Below are 24,342 nucleotides of genomic sequence, written 5' to 3' on the forward strand. Positions count from 1 at the left end.
CACAACGTTACCCTCAACATCCCATAACAGTGATAGACCTGAAACATCTTGGGGGAAAATACCATTCCTTGGCCCCCTATCTTATCGAGTGACTAGTATGTTCCCGAAAGATAAATTAAGATTAACATTTTATAATATGACAACTGTTGGCAATTTTTTATTTAACTCAAAACCAAAATTTATTGACAAGGACCAAAGCGGTGTGTATAAATTGTATTGCAATAAGCCTAATTGTAATTCTGTGTATATTGGTCAGACCGGACGTGCCATAAAAACTAGGACAAATGAACATATGAAGTGTTGGGTAAGAGGCGATTCAACCTCTAATTTTGCCAAACATCTGTTAGACTGCAACCATAGCAGTGATTTCAATGTCAAGGTTCTCCACAATGTGTGTAAAGGTAAAAAGATGGATTTTCTTGAGCAGTTGGAAATTTTAAGAGCATGTCGAAACAAAAATGTAAGGGTGGTTAACGACCTTTTGTACCCCTCCAACTCCTCCCCTTTATTATCAGTTCTGCTGGACTCGGCAAGTAAACCTACTGACCTTGAGGAAACTATTCCTCGTTAGCTTTCCCCTCCCACCATCACCACCTCCTCCCTGCCTTAACCCCCCTCTCCCTAAGCTATATAAGCTCGCAAAATGTTTGTATATTCACCTTGATAATGACAGTGTGTACTGCCGAAACCTAGGTCGGGATTAAAAAACTCTTGTGGAACATACAAAAGTGTATTTCATTATGTTTCCTGCGAACAAGTTCCACCAAATATCGCCATCCAACCTTAAGCTGAACATGGCACATATTTCCAATCTCAACACCTCCACCCAGAATCGGCGTTCTTAGGAATTTAAATGACCTGGTACGCAACGTGTTAATATGTATTGAGTTTGTATTCTACCAGTTTCCAATTTTAATTCTACAATTTTATGATGACTTCTTTAATTTATACTCCAATGGCAGTCAGGTGTTCCCTGTCTGACTTGAGTATCTGTGGTCAGATTTTGGATGCATGCAGCAGATATTCATCAAACAACATATATGTGCCATATTTGTAATTTATTATTATGGCTGTAGAGCAACATGGCTATAGGTCCATACATTCACGTGAAGTACTTTACACCGAATAGGTTATTTTTTCCACTCTCTCTACTTTAACTATCCAAGCTCTTTATAATAATATTAAATATTTTACACAACTTTAGGACAAATATCCACAGGAAAGAATGAAAACAAAAAAAACATCAAAACAGGGGGAATTGACTGGTTTTCACTTGATTGTATTCCCAAGTGGATGGCCTCATATTAGTCCTGCGTAAGGCTTGCTGGTATGAAATGTTTTCTAGTGTTTTGGAGGAAAGACAAAACTGATCACTATCCCAGCCAGCACAAAAGTTACCTAATTTAGATGGAAACTATTTGAGTAATATATGGAACCAATGAAATACAGATATCCTCCCTGATTACGGAGGATAAAAAGCTAGGGGGCATAACCAGGCACTGAAAAAGGAAATTTCCAACTAACCACAGTATGATTGTGGTTGATTATGGTGAAAGCTAGGGTGAGGCCTATCCTAACCTATCCTAATCAAACCTCCCATTGTATCACTTAGTGAGTAAATTTCATTGATCTCATTAATCAATTTAGCATCAGCGGTACTATTTCTTCAGCCTTAATAAAGAAATCCGGCGGCCCATTTTACCGCCAACAGCACACAAAGAACACGAAAAAAGAAGGCTAGACAAGTACTTATAATTCTGGACAAGTAATACTACATGCATGTTGAGCTGCTAAGTCGTTAGCAGTGAGTCTGAGGTGCATAATCCAGAACTAATACGGGTGAAGAATTCCTGCAAACAATACATCTGTCGTAAACATTCCTAAAAGCGAAATGCTTAAATTGGTAATCTCACCTTTTCAAAGTAAATCTCGTATTTGAAATCTTTCAGGGTCCCGCCAACTGAGTGGTGTGACGAATGAAACGTGACAAGCGCAAGCAGCTATACAACAGCGAATCGAATTAAATAACGAAGATAGTTCACGTAACAGACGAAATCGACGAAATTGAAGGTCAGTTCCTTATTATCTCAAACATCTCAACATTCTTTGTCTATAGGTCAAAGTTTATGCCTTGATTAATGCTGATCTTTTAAAATAGAAAAAAATCAATGCCATTTGCTCATAACAAAGCTAATCCTGCTGTTAGTTGCGTTGAGCCCAAGCCGCATAGAGAACATCGGTAAGTTTATTTAAGCGAAATTTTATGTTTTCTTTCTAGCTTGCATCGGTGAAATACTCATTCGCCAAGTTCAATATAACAAGCTCGTCTGTCCTGTTTGATAATCATGCTGCGGTCTGCTGTTGCTAACGTTTACCGGTATGAACATTACAATTTTTGACTTACTTCCACATTAATGATTGGTAGTGAATACATAAAATGATAATTTCCAGATGTGGAAGGAATTCCGGATCGCATGTAAGCAAGAGATTCAAGCACTGCCTGCCTGATCTGCCCTACGATTTCAATGCCTTGGAACCTGTGATCAGTGCAGAAATAATGAAGTTACACCATGGAAAGCACCATGCGACTTATGTCACTAATTTAAACGTAGCAGAGGAGAAATTGCATGAGGCAAAGGCCAAAAGTATGTTTGCAATCAAATGTGACACCGATTCAGTTAGTTCGCAGTAATAATAAATTTGTGATGTGTATTTCAGATGATGTGTCTGCGATTATTGCTCTTGCTCCAGCTTTGAAATTCAACGGTGGGGGACACATAAATCACTCAATTTTCTGGAGTAATCTGTCTCCCAACGGTGGTGGTGAGCCAAGCGGTTAGTAATTTTTTCATTTTTAAGGAGAGTGTTTTAAATTTGAATTTTGATGCATGAAAACTATATGTCACGAGGAAATTTTCACTAAATTAATAATTGTCGATGCTGATTACAACAATCTTGTACGATTACCTCAGCCTCAACTAAGGTATCATAAAATTAATACGGAAAAATAAACTGCCGACAGAATTGTGTTACAGAATGCAAAATCTGAAGGAATGTGAAATTTACCCACTCCATGTTAAAGAAAGGTTTAATTTTAAATGCAGCATGCAGTTAACAATTATCGCAATTCCATCGCGCTTTCCCAGATTCAGCTAAAAATATTGTCTAATTTTTTGGGTGAGTTCATTCACACCCCTCTTCACATTTCAGGATGCTGAATAGAAATGTGCAACATAACGAAGGCAGTGGAGTAGCAAAAAAGACAGGGTCATTTTTTATTAATTTTTTGGTGTTTTCACTCGAAGGAGCATAACCATAAAGGCACGTAATAGGAACTATATTTAGTCCAAAAAGGTTCCAATTGAAACTAGGTTAACTAGAAAAGGCACCAATGCAATTGCAAAATGTTGAGTTTAGTTATGGACTATAAGACTTTGAAGTGGGATGCGTGAAAGCATTCCCTTTCGTTAATGTGATTACCTCAAATGCCTGGGTGGTTTTTTTAGAGGAGCGAGGTAAGCACAACTGTGGAGATATGAAGTGAAACACTTTGCAGTTACAGCTTTGAAACTGTGGAGACCATTAATGGTCATAAAAGAGGGAAGTTGGGCTAGCTGTGCCTTGCTCTTTTTATCAGGACCATTCTTTGAGCTCAAGTTTGGTAAAGCATATTTTCTGTAGGATTATTGAGTGGTGAAAGGTGATTAATTGCAGAGGAAGAATGGCTCCATCTTGGCTCATCAAAAACCAGTCCCTTTGTTGAAAATTCATAACCTTTCATTGTATTTATTCCTTTTATTGTATTTATATTTCACCATTCATTGTATTGATGCATAAATTGCTCCTTTGTTGGAGTATCATGTATAAATAATTTTTTAGCTTGCCAACTGGTTTTATAAAAATTATAAATTATGTAGTGTGGCAATATTATGCTTGAATGGTGTGGGAAATTGTTGAGCCTCGCCAATTTCAGTTAGTGCTGCCTGTTTGCATGCCACAGAGACAATACGACATCATTTAGATGCCAGCCACTGTTTCTGTTTTGAAACATTGGGTAGAACAAATGTGATCGCATCCGTTCATCTTGGCGGTTTGCGAGAGTGATTTTTGATCGTGATTCATTGTGGGCCATTGTATTTCTCTATTTAACTCAACTTTGGATAGTGTCCCAGGCACTAGTTAAAGTCAGAAAAAGGTCTAGGGAATGGGAAGGTGGATACTGAATGAGAGGACTCTCACCCAGTATCCATCCTGAGGAGAGGGATAAAGGACTGTGGAATAATGCAGCCGTGGACTCTTTTTCACTCATTGTCTTCCAGGCTGATGAAAAATTTCCCCAGTCATTAAACTGTTTTTATGTTGCGTTTTGGTTGTTTTAACCATTTACTGGAGTGCTCACATTAGTATAAGTTTAATCAAGTATACAAGTACAGCAGATAAGTATTGCCATCATTGAATTTTAAACACAAAAAGTAAAAACAAAATTAAATTTTCATCAATGCCTTTGATTTTGATTATTCTAGATATAGGAGCTAGGCCTGTAAATTCCGTACATGGAAATCATTCATTTTTCTCCCATATCTTTTGAGTAGCATGTATGCCGAAATTTTTCTAGGTCAACATTCACTAAAAATTAATAAAAGTAACTAGGTTCTGTTATGATAAGATTTCTGAAGTACGGTTATCTCTCAAAACTTTACACTGTGCTTCTTATTTTTATTTCATAAATAGGGTGGTTTCCTATTATTTTTTATTGCCTAAATCGAAAGATTATTACTCCTGGAGTACGTATTTCATGTTTTTAGATTTTTAAATGACTATATCTATTTTTTGCGGTAAATGAAAAGTGAAAATTTTCAAGCACGTGAAAATGTGACGGGTAAGTATGAATGCCGGGAAAACTCCCGCGTGACGTCGTTCTGGTTCCCACTGCCGCAAGGGAGGTGACCTTGGGGTGAGGCTCTGAGCGCTGATACGACGCAGGATGCTTGCAGGTAGCAGAGTACCATGCTAACTGGTAGCGCTTGGCTTAAATAAGGATTATTAATACCTTATCAAACGAAGAAAACTTTATAATCTCTATCGTAATGGATAAGGAAGGATCATGGATAAGGAAGACTACATCAATAAGTGCTACGATTTCATCAAGAATAACCAAATTATAAAACTTACAGGGGATCCAACGACAAATTTTCAACAGATTGTGAAAAAATCCCTCAACTCCGCCCCTAGGCTTATCAAACCCAGCGAAGTTTACAAATTGACAACGATCAATCCAAGAGCCCCCTATTTTTTCGGCCTCCCCAAAATACATAAAGTGAACGTTCCCGTACGGCCAGTGATCTCCAGTGTGAAAGCTCCTTCCAGAAAACTCGCAGCCTTTCTAAATTCTTGTTTTAGGGAGTTGACCAATTTTCAGTCTAAGTTTGGAGTGAGAAACACGAAAGACTTTTGTGATCAACTCTCCAAGAAAACTCCTCCCCCCGGTAAATACATTCTGGTGTCTTTTGATGTGAAAAATCTTTTCACTAGTGTCCCGGCCTTGGAAGCAGTTGAAGCGGCAGAAAGAATTCTTTCTAATACGGGAACTGTAACATCAGTAATCAGTGATTTTGTGTCTCTTTTAAAAGTGTGCGTGGAACAAAATTATTTTAAATCCAATGGTGAATACTATAGACAATTGGAAGGGCTAGCGATGGGTTCACCGTTGTCACCTCTCCTGGCTGACCTATTCATGGACGATTTTGAACAAAAACTGTTCAACAGCGGTTCGGTAAACACCAAAAATATCTATTGCTGGTTCCGTTATGTGGATGACGTCTTTGCAATTTGGACGGGCACCGAAAGACAATTAGACATTTTTTTAACAAGTTTAAACAACCAGTGTGACAGAATTAAATTCACATGTGAAAAAGAAGCGAGTGGTAAGTTGAATTTCCTTGATGTGACTGTTTCCAAAAGTGCTAAGTGTTTTGAATTTGCTATTTTTAGAAAAACCACCACCACTGATCATGTAATCCCCAGTGACTCCCGCCATCACATTTCCCAAAAGTTGTCGACGTATCACTTCTTGATAAATAGACTTCTTAATACATATCCCCCTATCGGAAGAGAACTTCAATAAGGAATTGGAAACGATCAAAGCAATAGCAGCAACGAATGGTTATAACAGATCTCTTGTGGATAAAATACTCGTAAAAAAACGCTCCCTAAGAGCACAAGAAATGTTATTCAGGCAAAGGGACTCAAAGGAGGAAAAATTTAAGTGGAGAAAGCTACCTTTCTACGGTGTTTTATCACAAAAAGTGAGCAACCTTTTCCCTAAAAACCTGTACAAGATTGCTTTTTATAACAACAATAACCTGAAAAGATTATTTAATAACACTAAGGAAAGGAGTGACCCATTGGACAATAGTGGCATTTATTTATTGGAATGTAATGATTGCACTGCAGCGTATATCGGACAAACGGGCCGCACTTTCCGAAAGAGAGCGGAGGAACACAAGAGGAGTTTTCGGACTTGTAACCTCTCCCAATCCCACTTTGCCAAGCACTTGTGGGAGGAGAACCACAACAGTGATTTCATGCCAAAAATTCTGCACAGGGAGGAAAAAGGCAGAAGAATGAACAAGCTAGAAGAGTTGGAGATTAGAAGACTCATCAAGATACGTCCCCTTCTTAATGATATCCTTTTTGAGAACCTTTCCCCCCTCCTAATAGCCTCCCTGAACCTCACGGAAAAACCAACAACCCATAATCCTTCCCCTTCCCCCACTCCCACGGACACCCCTGTCATTACCTTAGTCACCAAAAACCTTCCGTTACTCCTGACCAACGGTCTTCCACACCCCACCCCTCTCCAACTCTCACCACCCTCCCACAACGCCCAATCACACACCTCAGATTTCCCAGCCACCCCTTCCACCTACCTTCTTCCTCCCGATACCACATGATATATAAGGATGTTTGTTTCTTTGTAGCCTTTGTACCTGATGATGACGCCGCTGCGTCGAAACTAGTAGTACCACAAAAATAAATTGGTGGATTTATACATAGTTTGTTCGCTTTTATTTATTTGAAGAAAACTTTCCGACCTTAGCCAGTTTTAATAGGTGATTATTAAGACATGTTTCCCTGAGCTCTGTGCCTCATGCATGCATTGGTAACTTCAGACGATGTAAAACTCCTATCTACTCGTATAGAAACTAGGTCCCTGTGCTGTCACGTGGAGTGGCATCGCATGGGTGCCAATCTGGCCTTTTTCAAATGAGTATAAAATGGACCCTTGCCATTCGTCTAAACCGGTATTTCTAAAACCAAATAATTTGTATATTAAGAATGTACTAATGGTGGGTAACGAATCGCAATCAAGGCCTTTCGTTTTCTTTGATGAAGGAAACTACCCTATTCCCATTATGCAGGCACTGTTAGTAAAGGAGATCCCAAAGAAATTTCTGGATTTGTGAATGCAGTTCCTAAAAATGCAGTTAGGAAAACTTTATTTTGATGAAGCATACAGTGTTATATGTATTATTTTCTTGTGGAAAGAAAATGTGGCACTGCCTGTGAAAGACAATTTTCAATGAAATCCTATGTAATATTGAGTAAACATTTATGAATCTGAATGTGTAATTTCCTTCATTACATAATTGCTGATATGACTTGATGAAAAAGTAAGCTGCAAATTTTGTTCAGTGTGTGTGATGATTTTTTAGGTGACCTCATGCAGGCTATATGCAGAGACTTTGGATCCTTTGAAAACTTCAAGACCCAGCTACAAGCAACAGCTGTTGGAGTTCAAGGCTCAGGTTGGGGATGGCTTGGATTCAATAAGCAGAGCAAAAGACTTCAGTTAGCTGCTTGTGCTAACCAGGATCCTTTGGAAGCAACCACCGGTAACAAATTTAGAATTTCCTCTGTAGTGATTTATTTTAATTTTAAATGTGACTTAGGCATTTAAACTAAATAACCCTGCTGCTTCTCAATACATAACCAAATGATGTTTGCTTTCAAAAGTTTCCCTGCATGCATGCATTTAATATCTGTTTTATTATTGCTTACCAGTGCTAGGTGTGAAAACTCCTGTTTTATCACATAACCAGCAATGCTTCCGCCTATTTATATGATACAATAGGGTTGTTTCCTATTATTTTTTTATTGCCTAAATCGAAAGATTATTACTCCTGGAGTACGTATTTCACGCTTTTAGATTTTTACATGACGATATCTATTTTTCGCGATTAAATGAAAAGTGAAAATTTTCAAGTGCGCGAAAACGCGACGCGTAAGTATGAATGCCGGGAAATCTCTCCGTGTGACGTATTTCTGGTTCCCGCTGCCGCCCTGTGAGGTGACCTTGAGGCGAGTTGAGCGCTGATACGACGCAGGCTGCTAGCGGGTAGCTGAGTACCCTGCTGGCTGGTAGCGCTTGGCTTATATAAGGATTATTAATACCTTATCAAATGAAGAAAACTTTCCGACCTTAGCCAGTTTTAATAAGTGATTATTAAGACATGTTTCCCTGAGCTCTGTGCCTCATGCATGCATTGGTAACCTCAGACGATGTATAACTCCTATCTTCTCGTGTAGAAACTAGGTCCCTGTGACGTCACGTGGAGTGGCATCGCATGGGCGCCGATCTGGTCGTTTTCAAATGAGGATAAAAATGGACCATTGCCATTCGTCTAAACCGGTATTTCTAAAACGAAATAATTTGTATATGTATTATGAATACAGTAATGGTGGGTAATGAATCGCAATCAATGCCTTTCGTTTTCTTTGATGAAGGAAACTACCCTATTTGACATGAGGATGGAAGGGCCCAAGCAATTATGTGTATATACGAGTGAAGGTGGAGACCACTGTGGTGTGTCAAGTAACAATTTTTTCACTTATGGTATGGTTGCACTAATTGCTCTATCTAGGGGTTACGTGGGCCACTAAAATGATACTGTAACTTATAATGATGCTGTGGTTCACCGATGAAAGGGCGTCAGCAATTATTCTTCTCTTCAACTAGAGAAGAGGGCTGGACCTCTTCATCACACGAGTGAAGGTGGAGAATACAGTGCCTGCAGTAGTCCTGAAAAGGAGACTTGTGGAGTGTAGGCTTCAGGGTTGTATTTTTAGGATCTATAAATGATATTACTGGAATTGTGATATTACTGTGGCGGTGCATGTTTACATGCCTATGATAGAGATGAAGGTGGTAAAGAATACAAAGATATCATTGAAGTAGGTTATTAAACAGTTAAGAATTGGAAAAAAGGAATACTGTCATCAGCAAAGGTCAAAATTGAAAAATAAAAGGAGATAATGGAATAGTGAAATGAAATGGAAAAGGAGAAAGGCTTCTAAAAAAGTAATAAGAAATATAATAATATGTAATGATTTCATTTCTGTAAGTTACGAAGTAATATAGAAGTGTAGAAATAAGTAAATAAATACATACATACATACATAGTTGTCAACACTTGCTTTACATCACTGGGAATTACTAGTCTTATCAGCTATTTTATAATAGTACAGAAAAAAGTATGAAAGGAGGTGACTGAAAAATCAGTAAAGACTAGTGATGGGTCGGTTCGGTTCCTCGATTCTTCGATTCCTCGATTCTCGGCCAAGAATCGGAATCGAAAATGAGTACTTGCCAATGTGAAAAATCGATTCCGATTCCAGTAGTACTTCGGACCACAAATTTAAATATGACCGCGTTTCCAACAGTAATTTGAAAGTTCGAGTAGAGTCGAGTAGTTGGTACTTTTATGCGCTTAAGTAGTTGGTACTCGACTCGAGCGTTTCGAGTAGCATTGCAAATGTCGAGTAAGTTACGGTTACAGGGCTTTCGAGGCTAGTAGGTCCAGCAATCTGCCGACAGGAAGTGCTATCATGAAACTCATGTAGTAATACAGTTTTTAAAGCCGATAAGTCATTCCAATGTCTTGGCTTGGTAGTTTTAGCTTGGTGTACACTCTACAGTTGTCGACGTGGGCGCCGAATAGTGATGAGCGATATATCGCTAACTGTGATTGAATCACCGTTACTGAAAAGTAGCAGTCACTGTCGGTGATTCAATATTCGAAATCACCGTGATCGGTGATTCAATCACTGGATTCGGTGATGATAGCGCTGGCTACTAACAAGTGATATGCGATATATCGCCACCTGTGATTGAATAGAAGTAGCCGATCACTGCCGGTGACAAAATCACCGAATGCTCGAAATCACTGCCCGTCACTGCCGGTGATTGAATCACCGAATGCTCGAAATCACTGCCGGTGACTAAATCACCAAATACTCGAAATCACTGCGACTGTGAATACGGTGAAGTTAGCTTCGGCAGCTACCATGATGCTACCAACAGTAAAATAACGACGTCTTATTCATATTTAATGATAAATAAGACATTCTGTGCGAAATATACAGCTGAAGCTTTGAATTATGATGGTTTGATTATAAATACGTACAAAAAATGATTGCCCCTTATCAATTCTTCTACCACATCAAATTTACTTTATTGTTGTAATATATACTCGGAATCAGAACTATTCCCTCAAAAAAATATTTTGTCTAATTTTACAACTTTCTATAAGTTTATTTGTTCCTATTGAGAAGAGCTCATTCCTTGGAATTGGACAAAGTAGCAGGAATAGCAGCGCCACAAATCACCGATGACTTTAAAGAGTGATTCACCTCGGTGATCGCAATCACAGTTAAGAATCACCGTTACTGATGAGTAGCAGTCACAGGTAACGAAGTGATCCGAAAATCGTTCCGCTCATCACTAGCGCCGAATACCTTTACGCCAGCCGCGGCGGCCGATCGTCTTCCGACCCGGCGCACACCGCGGTGCACCGGTCCGAAATCGGAAAATGCTGGAATCAAGTCCAAAATCACCTTTTTGGGGGATAGAGGCTTGAAACTTAGCGGAAATACTCATAAATCATTACCAGATACATACTTATATGCCATTTTACCTAAATACGACGCTTTAGTGATGATACAGTGGCCCAAACATGACCAACTTTTCAAAACCACGCGCGATCTCGTTAGTCCTCGAAAATTTTTAAATTTATCCAGGTGGTGTTGCGTTGGTATGATTTTTATGGAATGAAGGACGCAATATTCCTTACACCTGGTGCTTTTTCTATACTTCCAATGACTTTTGAAGATTTTGGCTTTCATCGGTCTGGTTTTACAACGCGAAATGGTCGACCCGTTTTTCACTTGAAATTTGACATAAGTAGAAACTATCTTTCGTTTGCGAAAAATATAACTCGGAAAATTTGAACCACAATATAAAGTAGAGATTTCTAAAAAGTACTAAGCAGAAATCTAACTTGGAAAAACACTTTTGCGAAGAAGGAAATAAGAGCGATTTTTTAATCGCGCGTCAAGGCTGAGCTACACGCCGCGGAACTCGGTAGCTGAGGCCGATTTTTCAAGTTTTTAAAAACTTTAGTCTTGAAAATCGTCATTTAAAGCACGGATAATCGTCTTCATTGACTTAAAAAACTAAAATGAGGGTGTTAAAAAGGGTTATATATAGATCGACTTGACCATTTAACGCATTACTCGATTGAAAATACTAAGGATTGGATATTTTTCGGGAACCATCCCACGCATAAGAAATATGGCTCGGGTATTGAAGTAAAGTGAAGAGATTAATTCGGCATGCTTAAGAGAGAGGAAAATGAACTGTTTCCTCGAAAGGCAACAGCCGATTTTTCCCTCTCCGCCTTCGCAGAGGTGAGTCGGGGGGAAAGCAAGAGTTTTCATATCACAAGGCATCTTTTAGCCTTTTTTAATACTGCGTCCGTCAAATGTGATATTCATTTGTAGCGTTTAGTTTCTTTCTTGAACTTAAAAAAGCAAGAGTTTTAAGGTTGATTAAACGACGAGAGAAGTATAGGTATTTTTTGCTCTACAAAACTAAAGCTAAGTTCTTTGGTTCATTTGCTTAGGCAACTTGAGTTCCATGAGGTTTCAAGATCCACAAAGATCGATGATATGCTTCAAGTTTCCGAAATATTGCAATTTTGGAAGGAAAGTACTTTCCCAGTCACACAATTACGTAGCAAAAGGCAATTTTCTGCGGGCAGTAATACTGTAACATGGAGACATTAAAAACCTGCTGGCTGAGCATGAGCATGTTGGTTTTTCTGCATGAGAATTTGAAAGGGCCAAATATTACACGATTCATATAAGCAGTATTTAATCTTAATTATAACTGTGAATATGACTTTACTCAGGGCTCTCCCTTGTATTTATAAGTGGTCTTTTTCTTGGAGCCTATGTCGTCAGAATCGATGGAATCGGTATCGGTAGAATCGGAATCGAAATGTCAGAATCGGAATCGGGATTGGAATCGATAAAATTTTGGAATCGACCCATCACTAGTAAAGACTTATGGAAACATATTAGAAGTAGATTACAATGAACAGAAACAGAAGTTAGTGGGAGAAAAGAGAGCAAAGAAAAGGAGCCTCAATATTAGGAGCAGCATTTGGGGTTCTGTGGGTGAATGGCCATCTGAAATTGATGTTCCTGCAAAGTTTATTCAATAGTTACATTTCACCAATTGCTGGTGTAATTTCTGATATAAATTTGCATGAATGTGACTTGACTTTTTGATACATATAAATTTCTTTGATTTCAGGTCTTGTGCCCCTTTTTGGAATTGATGTGTGGGAGCATGCATACTATCTGCAGTACAAGAATGTTAGACCTGACTATGTGAAAAATATTTTTAATATTGCTAACTGGAAAGATGTGGAAGCAAGATTTAACCAAGCCCAGTGCAGCTGAAAATCAGTTTAAGGTGAAATTTTGCTGTGTTGTCTTAAAAATTTCTCATGGGTATGTTGCCATGGGAAAGATATGTATGTAAACCAGTGTTTCATAGATGTAAAAAAATTGCATTTTACCAATTGGGGTAAATAAAATGTTCTCAACGAAAGAGAACTGTCTTATGGCTTTTTAGGGAAAGGAACCTCTTATATGCATTTTTTGTTGCATGACTTCAGTGAGTAAGGGTGTGGTGGCAGCAGTCTAAGAATATGAATCGTTATCAGCCATAGTTATTGACAGAACTGTGTCAGCAAAAAGTCGAAATACCCGACTTTGAAGTGTTGTATTTCAGTAACTAGTGGATCAGTTAAACCCTTTTTTATCTGGCTTTGTGGGATAAGTGATACAGCTTTAGATGCTCAGAAGATGGCAGCTCCTCTTTGAATACTATTTTTTCAAGAATGTTTCCTTCTATTGACAGGAGTGTCCATTTTGTGGTGTTAAAAATTTGGGGGTTTAGGAAAACAGGTTTAATGGAAAGGTTGTTGATATGCTTGGAAATGTTAATGGCTTACAAATTTTCTGAAAACGTCCAGCTTCTGATGGACTGTGTGGAAGGGAGAATGTGGTTGGTTTTGAGGAACTTAAGTTTTTTTCAATGGTGAGGAATAATATCCCCATATAGCCTCCTGAATGCAGCAATGTGTTTGATGGCATTGATTTCTTTTGAGATTTCCTTTAAGGTTAATGGAATGCTTTGGCGCTGGTGAATCTAATCACAGTGAGAGTAGGTGAACATGGTTTGTAGAAAATCTAGAATGTATTTCGTCTAAAATCAAGACTTAAAAATGAATGAAAAACTTTATTCTTCTGGTGCGAATTCCTTACCGCAAAAGATGAGAAGGAATCACCAGCCATTAATATTGATGAAGCTACAGTTGCTATATTTAAGCGTGAAATATCATCAACGCAATGGAAATAATGAAAAAGCCACACAGTGCAAACTTGTCTCAAAATGTTTATTTTTGGATCTAAACATAGTTTCAAATAACTTGGTTGTTCTAAAACAAAAAAACATTAAAACGTTTTTCTTGCATCTTAAATATTTCAAATTTATGACACTAAAAATGACCAAATTAATGCATATATTTATTTATCAAGTTGTCCTCATACAGCATATTTGCCAGTTACCAGTGGCACAATATAACAAACATAAAAAGTACAAACAAAATAAACGTAATAAATTTAAATAAATAACAATGCATTGAATGTAATCTTATTGACCTTAAGAGTTTCTATTAAGATAGGAAAGAGCGCGGTTTGGAAAAGAGAACAGGTCAATGTGGTCTGGAAGAGAATTTATGAGGGAAGAGGAGGAAACATTTAGTCAGTGACAATCTGGGAATGGACATATGGAGGAGCGAATGTGTGTGAGTGGGTCTGCATGGAACTTTAAGTTAAATTGGAGATGAGATCGGGACAGTCTATGGCAGGGTTTAAAATGCTAAGTATTAGTTTTAAAGCAGATTTGAGTATTACATTTGGAATATTAGATACAACTTAAGCAGCACAGGGATATGGTCAAATTCATGGAGTTGATTACCATGACATAATTATTTCTATTTTTACTAAATCTACTGAGGACTCGTTGAGAGAGAAACCCGCAGCGTACGCAGCCGTTCCCTATGTAGCAGGAACCACAGAGAGAATAGCCAGAATTCTGAACAAACATAATGTGAAGACCAGGTTTACTTGCTGCAAAAAAACGAGCGACTTTCTACCTAAGCCGAAGGACAAGATCCCACGCTCACTACATGAGGGAGTATATCAGCTGCAATGCTCATGTGGCAAATGTTACATAGGGCAGACCGGCCATTCTATCAAAACCTGGATAAAGGAACATGAACGTGCCACGGAGAAGAAACAATTCCGCCTTTCCACCGTATCGGAGCACGTGTGGTCGGAACCTGGCCACACTGTGGATTTCGATAAGCCTAAAGTCTTGTGTAATGAAAGCCGTTACTATCCTAGGCTAATCCGAGAAGCTATAGAGATAGCTAAGCACGCAGGATGGCTGGAGAAACTGTCGTCACTTATGGACATCTAAACGCGGAGGAACGCCCAGAAGCCAAGACTCATATGAAGAAACGCCGCGGAACCTCAGATCAAACAAGAATATCTGTGGTTTAAAGTAATCGGGTAGAAATTGATATTTATATCTTAGGTCAATGTTGTCTTTGTATGGCTTAAACTGTGTTTAAGTGATCCTTGTATTTTTAGCATGTCTGCCCTTAAAGTAGGGGTTTATGCTGATGATACATTGCTTGTCAGAAGGAAGGACAAGATTTCGCAGTTTAATATAGTTATGTATCTTGGTAAGCATGTGGAGTCAAGGATCTTGGTTCAGCCCATAATGCTTTGTCCATTAGAATTTAGAGATATGAATGGAGTGTGGTGTATATTGATCAGGAAAAGTTAATCAAGTACATATGTGTAGGAAGAATTTGAGATGCAAGATTGTTATGGGGTGAATGCTCCTGTACCAGTAGATTTTCAAGAGAGAGATGTTGAGGACCAAATGTGCAATTAATTTTATCAAAAGGCATGGGTTTTCTGTTCAATTTGTGTGAAAATGCAATACCAGACATTTACTATGCAGTGTATATTTTAAGTCAGTGTATGGAGGATCCATGTCAAACTGATTGGGAAAGTGTCAAGCATCTATGCAGTTATTTGACAGATATTTTCAGATATTATAATTCTAGTGGGTATGTTTTATTATCATTATCTTGCAGCTGATCTTAAAGCCACTGAGGTTAGTTGCGAGATAAGAAAGTTCACTTGTCAAATAAGCAGTTGTGGAAAAATTCGGCTGCATTTTGAGGGGGTATCGGTCTATCCTTGTGTAAGGAAGGTCATTTAAATGACAGTGAAGCCTGTGGAGATGCTGTGCCTTGGTACTTCCGGCCACCAACAATTATTCATCTCATTATGTGGAGTTGAGGGCAGCAGCTCTTCTTTATGTGTGTGGTGGTGGAGACTGTTTGCTTTGAAGATTTAAGGGAATAACCCTGCTATCGATACTATAAAGAATCGATATATGCATTTACAAGGGACATCCTGGACCGTCTCCCGTGGCCCTTAGAACTCTTACGGTGAATGTCTATCTCTCTCTCTGTACTGTCTACCTGGTCATAACATGGTGACAATGGTAGGATCGGCAGTGATAAACTCTTTAATAATTATCTCATAATTTTTCGAGCATTAGCTTATCTATTTACCGGAATACAGGGAAAATCAAGCAACCAATCGCTGATAGTTGTCAGCAGACTCTCAGTACAACCACCTGATCTTTTAATTTTTCGGGACCTGAGTAGTGGATAATTAGGAAGAAAAGGTTTCTGCACTATTTGTCCGTGATGGGATTGATGGGGGAAAGCTCAGCAGGAGCCGATAGACATAGTAATGTACTTAATAGGTGAGAAAAATGAAGAGATCATGCAGCAATTTCCTCAAGAGCCCGAGACTCATGAGAAGGCGTTGAAAGAGTTCGATACATACTTTGTACCGAGATGAAATGCTATTTTTGAAAGATTCAAATTCAATTCAAGGGTACAGCAGATGAGGATTCCGTGGACTAGTACATTACTGATCTGCATTCACTAGTGGGGTATTGTTTTTTATTTGGATCTATAAAAGAGGAACTAGTACGTGATAATAATAATAATAATTTATTCACTGAAGGCAATACAATTGCATAGTTTCATCAAGTGGAATACATTACATAAAGCATAAAAACACAAACAAATGATGGCAATAGATCACAGTATGTACACAAATGACAATTAAAGATACATCAGGACAATATTTAAATCAGTGGTTAAGGCATAATACATATAAATAATATAGTTACCCTTATTCATTTAAGTTTTTCCTTACGTAGAGCATAAAATTCATCAATAGAATACAAAGGTTTTTTTATTAAAAAATTTTTGAGCTCAATTTTGAATTTATACAAATTGCTGATTTTCTTAATATTTTGAGGGAGTGAATTGTGGAGTTTGGCTCCTTTGTGGTATGGACCCTCAGTATTTAGTGTGGTAGATCTAGTTTTGATGTGGATATCCAGGTTTGACCTGGTATGATGCTGGTGAATGTTGCAGTTTAACTCATATAAATTCATGTTATTTTTAACAAACAGAATGAGTTCAAAAATATACAAGGAGGGTAGGGGCATTATGCTGAACCTACTAAAATAAGGTCTACAGGACTCTCTATAAGATAGGTTGAAGAGAGTCCTTATGGCCTGCTTTTGCAATTTAAAAATTTTTGCACTGTGGGACGAACTGCCCCATAAAATGAGGCCATATGCCAGTATGGATTGGAAGTTAGAAAAATATAGCATCTTCAGAATATTAAAGCTTAAGCTAAGGCGAAGATATTGTGGCATTTTTTAGTGTCCCCCCCCCCCCCAAAATTTCTGGTACCCCCCCCCCCCAGAAATTCCTCGAACTTCCTCGAACTTCCTCCGAACTTATCCGCAGAACTTCTCCCGCCAAGGTTTTTTCGCGCAAAGGATTTTTTGCGCAAAGGGTCCCTGTAGCAAAGTGCCCTGTCTCGCAAAATCCTGTCTCTGGAAAATCCTGTCTCTGGAAACAGTCTCTGAAACAGCCTCCGAAGCAGCCTCCGAACCAGCCTCCGAACCAGCCTACCTGCAATGCAAGACTTATATAGGACTACTGCGGAGAAATACTTCTCCTTGGCAAGCAAGGGGAAATCGGTGCTAAGGCCTTAGTATTGCACTTGGAGTGAGAAGTTTTACCATTGTCCTATCACAAACTCTCTCTCCCTCCAACACCTCACCCCAGTATCTCCTTCCCCTCCATGTGTTCCAATGAACGATTCCTCTGAGGTCTCCAACCCAGATGTTGAGGGGAAAATTCTGGGTGCTGGCTTTGTCTCAAAACCAGGGAATGGTGTTTTGCGGAGCGGCCGTTTCTGCAGGGGCAGTGACGCATCAGTGGGCGGTTGTTGAATTCGCCTGGCTACCCCTCCACTCCCTGGAAGAAGCCCTCCCCTCAAATGCTGTCTCGCCTTGCTTAGGCGAGCCCTTTTTCTTCCTGACCTGCATGGGAGTCACATGTCTTGTGAGCCATGGCATATTTAGAGCAATTTTCTGCTGGTAATGTTTCCTTGGGATCATGAATTTACTATCATTGTTTTCTGTAATACTTCTGATTTTTTTTGAATACTCTACTTTGAATAGATATCGTACGGTAATAACTCGTAAATTATTTTTTGGCTGCCTTTTTCTTGTGAGCTGTTTTTCTTGTTTGTGGAGTCTTTTCCCTGATCCAGCATGTGACCGACGGTTGGAGTATTTCCCCTGTCTGGACTTACGTGAAAAATCAACCAGATTTTACGACGTAACGTTACATATTGGTAGCAGAGCGTGGTTCGATTTCCTGTCCTTTCGTCGAGGTCTCCGAGTACTGGACAATGGTGACAATTCTCCACTATTTCTCCACTTTTTGCAGTTTCTGGTTGTTTCTCCTCTTAAAAGTGAGTTATTTTATGTTCCATTAAGTGCTTTTTGGTTCGTGTGGGATTACGTGACTAGTGTTGCCGACTTTTCCTCGTGGTCCTATGCCATTTGACATTAATGTTCGTAATGCTCGTAATGTTCTTGATAATTTGGATAGCAGCTAGTTATTCTCGCACCCCTCTTTTCTTATTGGATTCTTCCAGTAATGAGAGATAGTTTTATTTCTCGCTTTTTCTCTCTCTTTTTCTCGTTGTCGTCACTTCACTTTTCAAAATGCCTGGAGGTACTGAAAACCCGTACGAGAAAACTTATTTAACCACGGGCGAGGATCGTAAGGCCAGGGGTACGGCTAATGTGTCCGTAGGAAGTGAAGTTTCTAATAATGAACGGGAATCTTCTTTAGAAGTGGTTCCACCTCGCCCAACGCACGAGGAAAGTAGTGATGTTCTCGTCTCTCACGAAATGTCTGCTTCTCAGACATTGCCAGTTTCTGAAGGGTTAGTAATTGTCAAACAATTACTCAGTGATTTTCCGCCATTTGAAGTGTCAAACAGTGAGAATTGGTTTAATTTCATGTTAAAAGTTAATGAAATCGTTTCTTTGTCTTTGGTTCCTCTGTCAACGTTATTGTACCTTGTAGTATCTAAACTTCCTGCCAGCTCTCGTCATTTTTGGTTGTCTATGTTAAACTTGAATCTCGCATGGTCTGAAATCACTGAAAAAGTTTGGGCTAGAATTGTTAGTGACAGAGAGTTTGATCGCTTGATCACTACGAAAGTTAAGAGATTTCAGTTCCCTCGCGAAACGCCCCACGATTTCGTGTGTTCTGTGCGTAATGCCACTCAGGTGCTGGGTTTGCAGTATTCCGAGTCTTCTATTGTGCGACTCATTATTCAAGGGTTAAATCCTTTAACAAAATCTGCAATTATGTTCTCAAATCAGCCTAACACATTTGTAGAATTGGACTCTGTTATCACGCAGGCTTCTAAACATTTAATGGACTGTGCTGAATATTCCAACACTTTCCATCGTATCTCTAGGAATCCGTCTTCTGTTGCCTCTTCCAGTGCGCCTAGGGAAGTTTCTTTTCCTATTAATTGTTCTTACTGTCATAAACCTGGCCACAAAGTGAACGAGTGTCGCAAAAGACGACGATTTACTCAGCCTGCCGTGAGTTTGATGAGCGTCCGTGACAAGTGTTCGACTCGATTGCCAATATTATCTATTAATCTTCATTCTATGCCATGCCAGGCTTTAATTGACACTGGGTGTTCAGTTTCACTGTGTGATGAAGATTTCTTTGCTTCTCTGAAATGTTGCCGGAGAAAGGTTATTCGTAAGAATGTTGACGTCGATTTAATCACTGTGTCGGGGCAGCCTTTTCATATTAATTCCTCTGTCTCACTCAAGGTTCAAATAGGCAAGTTTTCTTGGAACCACGTGTTTTATCTAGCTAATATCCCGTTTCCCGTGTTACTGGGTGTGGATTTCATTTGTAATTCAAAGATGATTATTCGTCCGGCGAACGTCAGTTTTGAAATTGCCCCGAATTCTCTTTTTTCTTTTACGGACAATTGCGAAGCGTTTAAATCGGCGCCAGTTAGTAACTCGTCCGAATCTCATGTTCTGTCGTCCACTGAAATCACGTTGTGTGATAAGTTGAAGGGCTTATTGTCAAAATTTCCTGATGTGATTTCTCAAGAATTGGGGGTCACATCTGTTATGACATACGAAATTGAACTGCTAGATTCAACTCCGATTCGATCCCATCCTTATTCGTTGTCACCTCCAAAGGCTAATTTAATGAAGAAGCACATCCAATCTTTACTTGATAAGAAAGTGATTGAGGTTTCCAATTCAAACTGGTGTTCGCCAGCTTTTCTAGTGCCTAAAAAGGATGGATCTGAAAGATTAGTGGTTGATTACCGTAAGTTGAACAAAGTTGTTAAATCAGACGGTTATCCAACACCTTCTGTTGAACATGCATTCCAATATCTTGCTGATGCAAAATATTTCACTGTTCTTGATCTCAATTCTGCCTTTCATCAAATACCATTATCTGAGAATTCTAAGAAATTAACTGCTTTTGTGACGCCGTTCGGAGTGTACCAATATAATAGATTGCCATTTGGTTTTGTAAATTCTCCTCAAATATTCACTCGTCTCATTAATGAAGTATTGGGCGATTTGAAATATTCATGTGTCTACCCATATATTGATGACTTGTGTATCTATTCCAAGTCTGCTGAAGACCATGTATCTCATGTTAATGCTGTCCTCAACAAACTACGCAGTGCCGGTTTGACGGTGTGCGAGGACAAGGTTAAGCTTGGTGTGGAATCACTCACTTTTCTGGGCCATCTCATCACAAATGGAACCTTGCAAGTTGATCCTGAGAGAGTGAGACCAATTGAACAATTCCCAGTTCCCAGAAATGTGAAGGAAGTGGCCAGATTCATTGGACTTTGTGGGTTTTACTGCAAATTTATTCCAAGGTATTCTGAAATTTCTATGCCACTGAATCGCTTAAAACGTAAAAATGTTCCTTTTCAATGGACAGCTGTTGAAAATGAGGCTTTCTGTCAGTTGAAGAAAGCTCTCACCAATCCACCAGTATTATCTTTCCCTCGATTTGACGAGGAATTTCATTTATTTGTCGATGCCAGTAATTTGGCGGTTGGTGCCGTTCTGAATCACAAAGTAAATGGTGATTTTGTCCCTGTGGCTTTCGCTAGTAAGGCACTCTTGGAACATGAACGTAAATTTTCTTCTTATGAATTGGAGTGTCACGCAATTCATTTTGGAATTCAAAAATTCAGTGTTTACTTACAAGTAAAACCATTTCACTTGTACACTGATAATGGTGCCTTGACATGGCTTTTCTCTCATCCTAAGCAGTTGGGCAAATTAGGCCGGATGGTTCTTAAATTATCCTCTTATAAATTCACTGTGCATCATGTTCGAGGATCAGCTAATTCTGTCGCAGATTGTCTTTCTCGCATTGAGCCATCCTCATCTACAAATAGTCATTTAGATGTGGAATCAATCACTCATAAGGAGTCAGCTGTTCCTTATTCTTGTGTGTTACATAAATTGCCTTTGTCATTCGTTGACATTCGAAAACACCAAGAAACTGATCTCGTTCTAAAGGATATTTTCAATCAGATTAATAATAATTCCTTGAACGACAAAAACTATTTTCTGAAGGGACAGCTATTATGTTATGGGAATTCTAAAATTAAGCGAGGAAGAGCTGTTCTGCCTACGGTCTTGAGGCCTATGATTTTTCAATATTTTCACTGCTCTAGTATGTCTGCTCACTTGGGCATGGCTAAAACTTATGATAAGATTAGCAGACACTTTTGGTGGAAGGATATGAAAAGAGAGGTTTATGACATGGTCAGAAAATGCCATCTGTGTCAAACTTGTAAACCCAGAAATGCTCCACCTCCTGGCATGCTATCATCGAAAAATCCTTCTGAGGTTTGGGAAAGACTTTATATTGACTTTGTGGGTCCTTTACCTTTGACTAAAGGTGGACACCAATATATACTTTCTCTTATTGATGGTTTTTCTAAATTCTGTTTTCTTGAGCCAGTTCGTAAGGCTACTGCTGGTTCAGTTGTTTCAATACTCACTCAAAGAGTATTCCCGAAATTCGGTTTTCCTAAATATTTGGTGTCTGATAATGCACAAGTTTTCAAATCTCATGCCGTTAAGGAGATGTGTTTGCAACTGGGGGTTAAGCAAATTTTTGTTTCTCCATACTATCCCTGTTCTAATCAGGTAGAGAGATTGCATAGAAATCTAAAATCTGCACTTGCTATTTTGTGCAATAATGCTCACCATATGTGGGACTCTATGCTTGCTGACTTAAATTTTGCCCTGAACACTGCCTCACATGAGAGCAGTGGATTTTCTCCTGCCAAAATAATTTTCGGCAGAGAACTTAAGCATCCTTTAATTAATCAGTGGGACATTCCAAAATCTTTATTCGAGAATGATCTCAGCGATAATGACAGACAAGCCTGCCTGAATCATGTTATTGCTAATTTAAAAAAGGCCAGAAACAGGTATAAAGAATCCTATAATAAATCTCACTCCCAAATCACTTTCTGTGTGGGAGATCTTGTTCTCTGCAAAAACCATCCTGTCAGTTCTAAAGGTGAACAGAAAATGGCAAAACTGGAACCTCTGTGGAAAGGACCTTTCGTCCTTAAAAAGTATCTCTCTCCTGTAACAGTTATTCTGGAAGTTTCTCCTGGGAAAGAGAAAATTTGTCATGTTTCTCATTTAAAGGCATATCATGGTGGCATTGCTAATTCCAGTAATTAAAAGGAGAGAAATATCATTGATTTTTTTTTTTATTCTTTTTTTAATGAATGCTAATGTTTGCTCTCTCAAATACTATTTGATGCTTGATTTCGGTGTTGTATTTCTATTGATTCCTATTAATATTGTTTTGATTAATGAATAATAAGTCTATTTCTATGCTTGTAATTGAAATTGTTCTGAAATATTGTATTGTACTTGCTTATTCTCATCTGCTTAATTCACTCATGTAATTTAGTGTTGGTCTACTGTGATTGTGAGATGGGGTAAGGTGGAGGAATTATGGGTGCTTGGAGGGAGAGGACGGGAGATTAACTTGGGGGGAAATCCCCGAGATGGCTCGTTTCCAGATAAGCTGTGGAGGTGGCCCCAGTTATTAAGATTCAATTGTGTTTTGTGTCACCTTTTCTCCACCAAGACTTTATGGACATTCTCACAATTCTGGACAGTGATAAGTGTCGTGATTTTGCAGTGTTCAATATTCTATCGATGGCTGAGTGATTGAATTGATCAGCTGATTTTAAGACTGCCTACTGTGTTTTAGTGTGGCTTTTGGCGTTGAGTTGCGACCTTCATCGCCCGACAAGTATGAACTTTCATCTTGTCGCAACCAGCATGTAGCTCTCATTTCTATTGTTAATTGAAGAGTGAAATTTAGAGTGATTTCTTTTGTTGATGCAATATGCAGTTCTCATTTTGTTAGCATCGCCTATGATTCTTTTTGACTTGTTTAATTAATACTGAGAGATATATATACACATCTTGATTAAATTTAGTCAGTACTTGTTCAATAGCTGACATGAATACCATATGCCTTGTAAATATTAATAATTATTGGAAAATCGAGGAATTTAGTGCAATCTATTGTCATTTATGTAAATCTTGTTGAATTTTGGAGGATTCTTTATTGATAATTAATTATGGACTGATAATATTTACAAACATGGAGGGTTTAAACGGAGAAATACTAATGCCAATGTATATTAATTAAGTGAGACACATATTATGCTGAATATTTTTGCTGGTATTTTGATAACTAATAATTATTTAGTGAATAACCGTATTTTTGAATAAACTTGTACTTAATGATTATATAATATGGGGTATATATTTTGTTGGTCGACCCTAACTTTCTCTTGGGTTGCAATATGAATTTTGGGTAGAAGTTAAAACCCATTTTTGTGAATCGTTGTTTTTTGATAAGGTGGTTGAACCCAACTAATGGGACAACCCAGGGTTCCCATGAACCCAACTGCTTCACCAACCCAATCTTGCCCATTTACTAAGTGGTTGGTTATTGTATTGCTTTACTTGGTTTTAAAAAAAAAAAACCCACAAAATATCTCTGATGAGAGAAGGAACATTTGAGTTTGGTAAAGATATCCTGGTGTTATACCAATAAAAATCTTCCCAGTTCCTTCTAGTTGCTGATGGTAATTATTTGTAATTTTGATTCACTGTTCACCGAAACAAGCATCACATTATGACATATTGATTATTAATTTCATTTTCTTGCTATGTAATACTAATTAATCTACTCTATATCAATTCAGCATATTTCTTGTCTCACTCTTGTAATTATGTCATGTTACTCACTTAAGAATTCTGTTGAATTCCAAACATCACTTCTGAGGTTATTATTTACAGAGTGATAAAAATGTATGTTCTTGTCAAAA

At 38.5% G+C, this 24,342-nt stretch overlaps 1 protein-coding gene across 3 annotated transcripts; it reads left to right on the forward strand.

The window, feature by feature from the left end:
• The first annotated feature begins 1,966 nt into the window (after window positions 1-1,966).
• Window positions 1,967-12,958, forward strand: LOC124170995 (superoxide dismutase [Mn], mitochondrial). Of its 3 annotated transcripts, none has more exons than XM_046550111.1 (6): window positions 1,967-2,070; window positions 2,279-2,377; window positions 2,452-2,645; window positions 2,719-2,835; window positions 7,716-7,895; window positions 12,659-12,958. In XM_046550111.1, the coding sequence occupies exons 2-6, from the start codon at window positions 2,346-2,348 to the stop codon at window positions 12,805-12,807; spliced, it is 672 nt and encodes a 223-aa protein (XP_046406067.1). In that variant the 5' UTR covers window positions 1,967-2,070; window positions 2,279-2,345; the 3' UTR covers window positions 12,808-12,958. The 3 variants fall into 3 exon arrangements, with proteins under 3 accessions (XP_046406067.1, XP_046406074.1, XP_046406084.1); XM_046550118.1 differs by having other exon boundaries at window positions 2,052-2,116; XM_046550128.1 differs by lacking the exons at window positions 1,967-2,070; window positions 2,279-2,377 and having other exon boundaries at window positions 2,438-2,645.
• Window positions 12,959-24,342: the final 11,384 nt, after the last annotated feature.

This window comes from Ischnura elegans, chromosome 1 (assembly GCF_921293095.1).
Source record: "Ischnura elegans chromosome 1, ioIscEleg1.1, whole genome shotgun sequence".
In the NCBI taxonomy this organism is placed as follows: domain Eukaryota; kingdom Metazoa; phylum Arthropoda; class Insecta; order Odonata; family Coenagrionidae; genus Ischnura; species Ischnura elegans.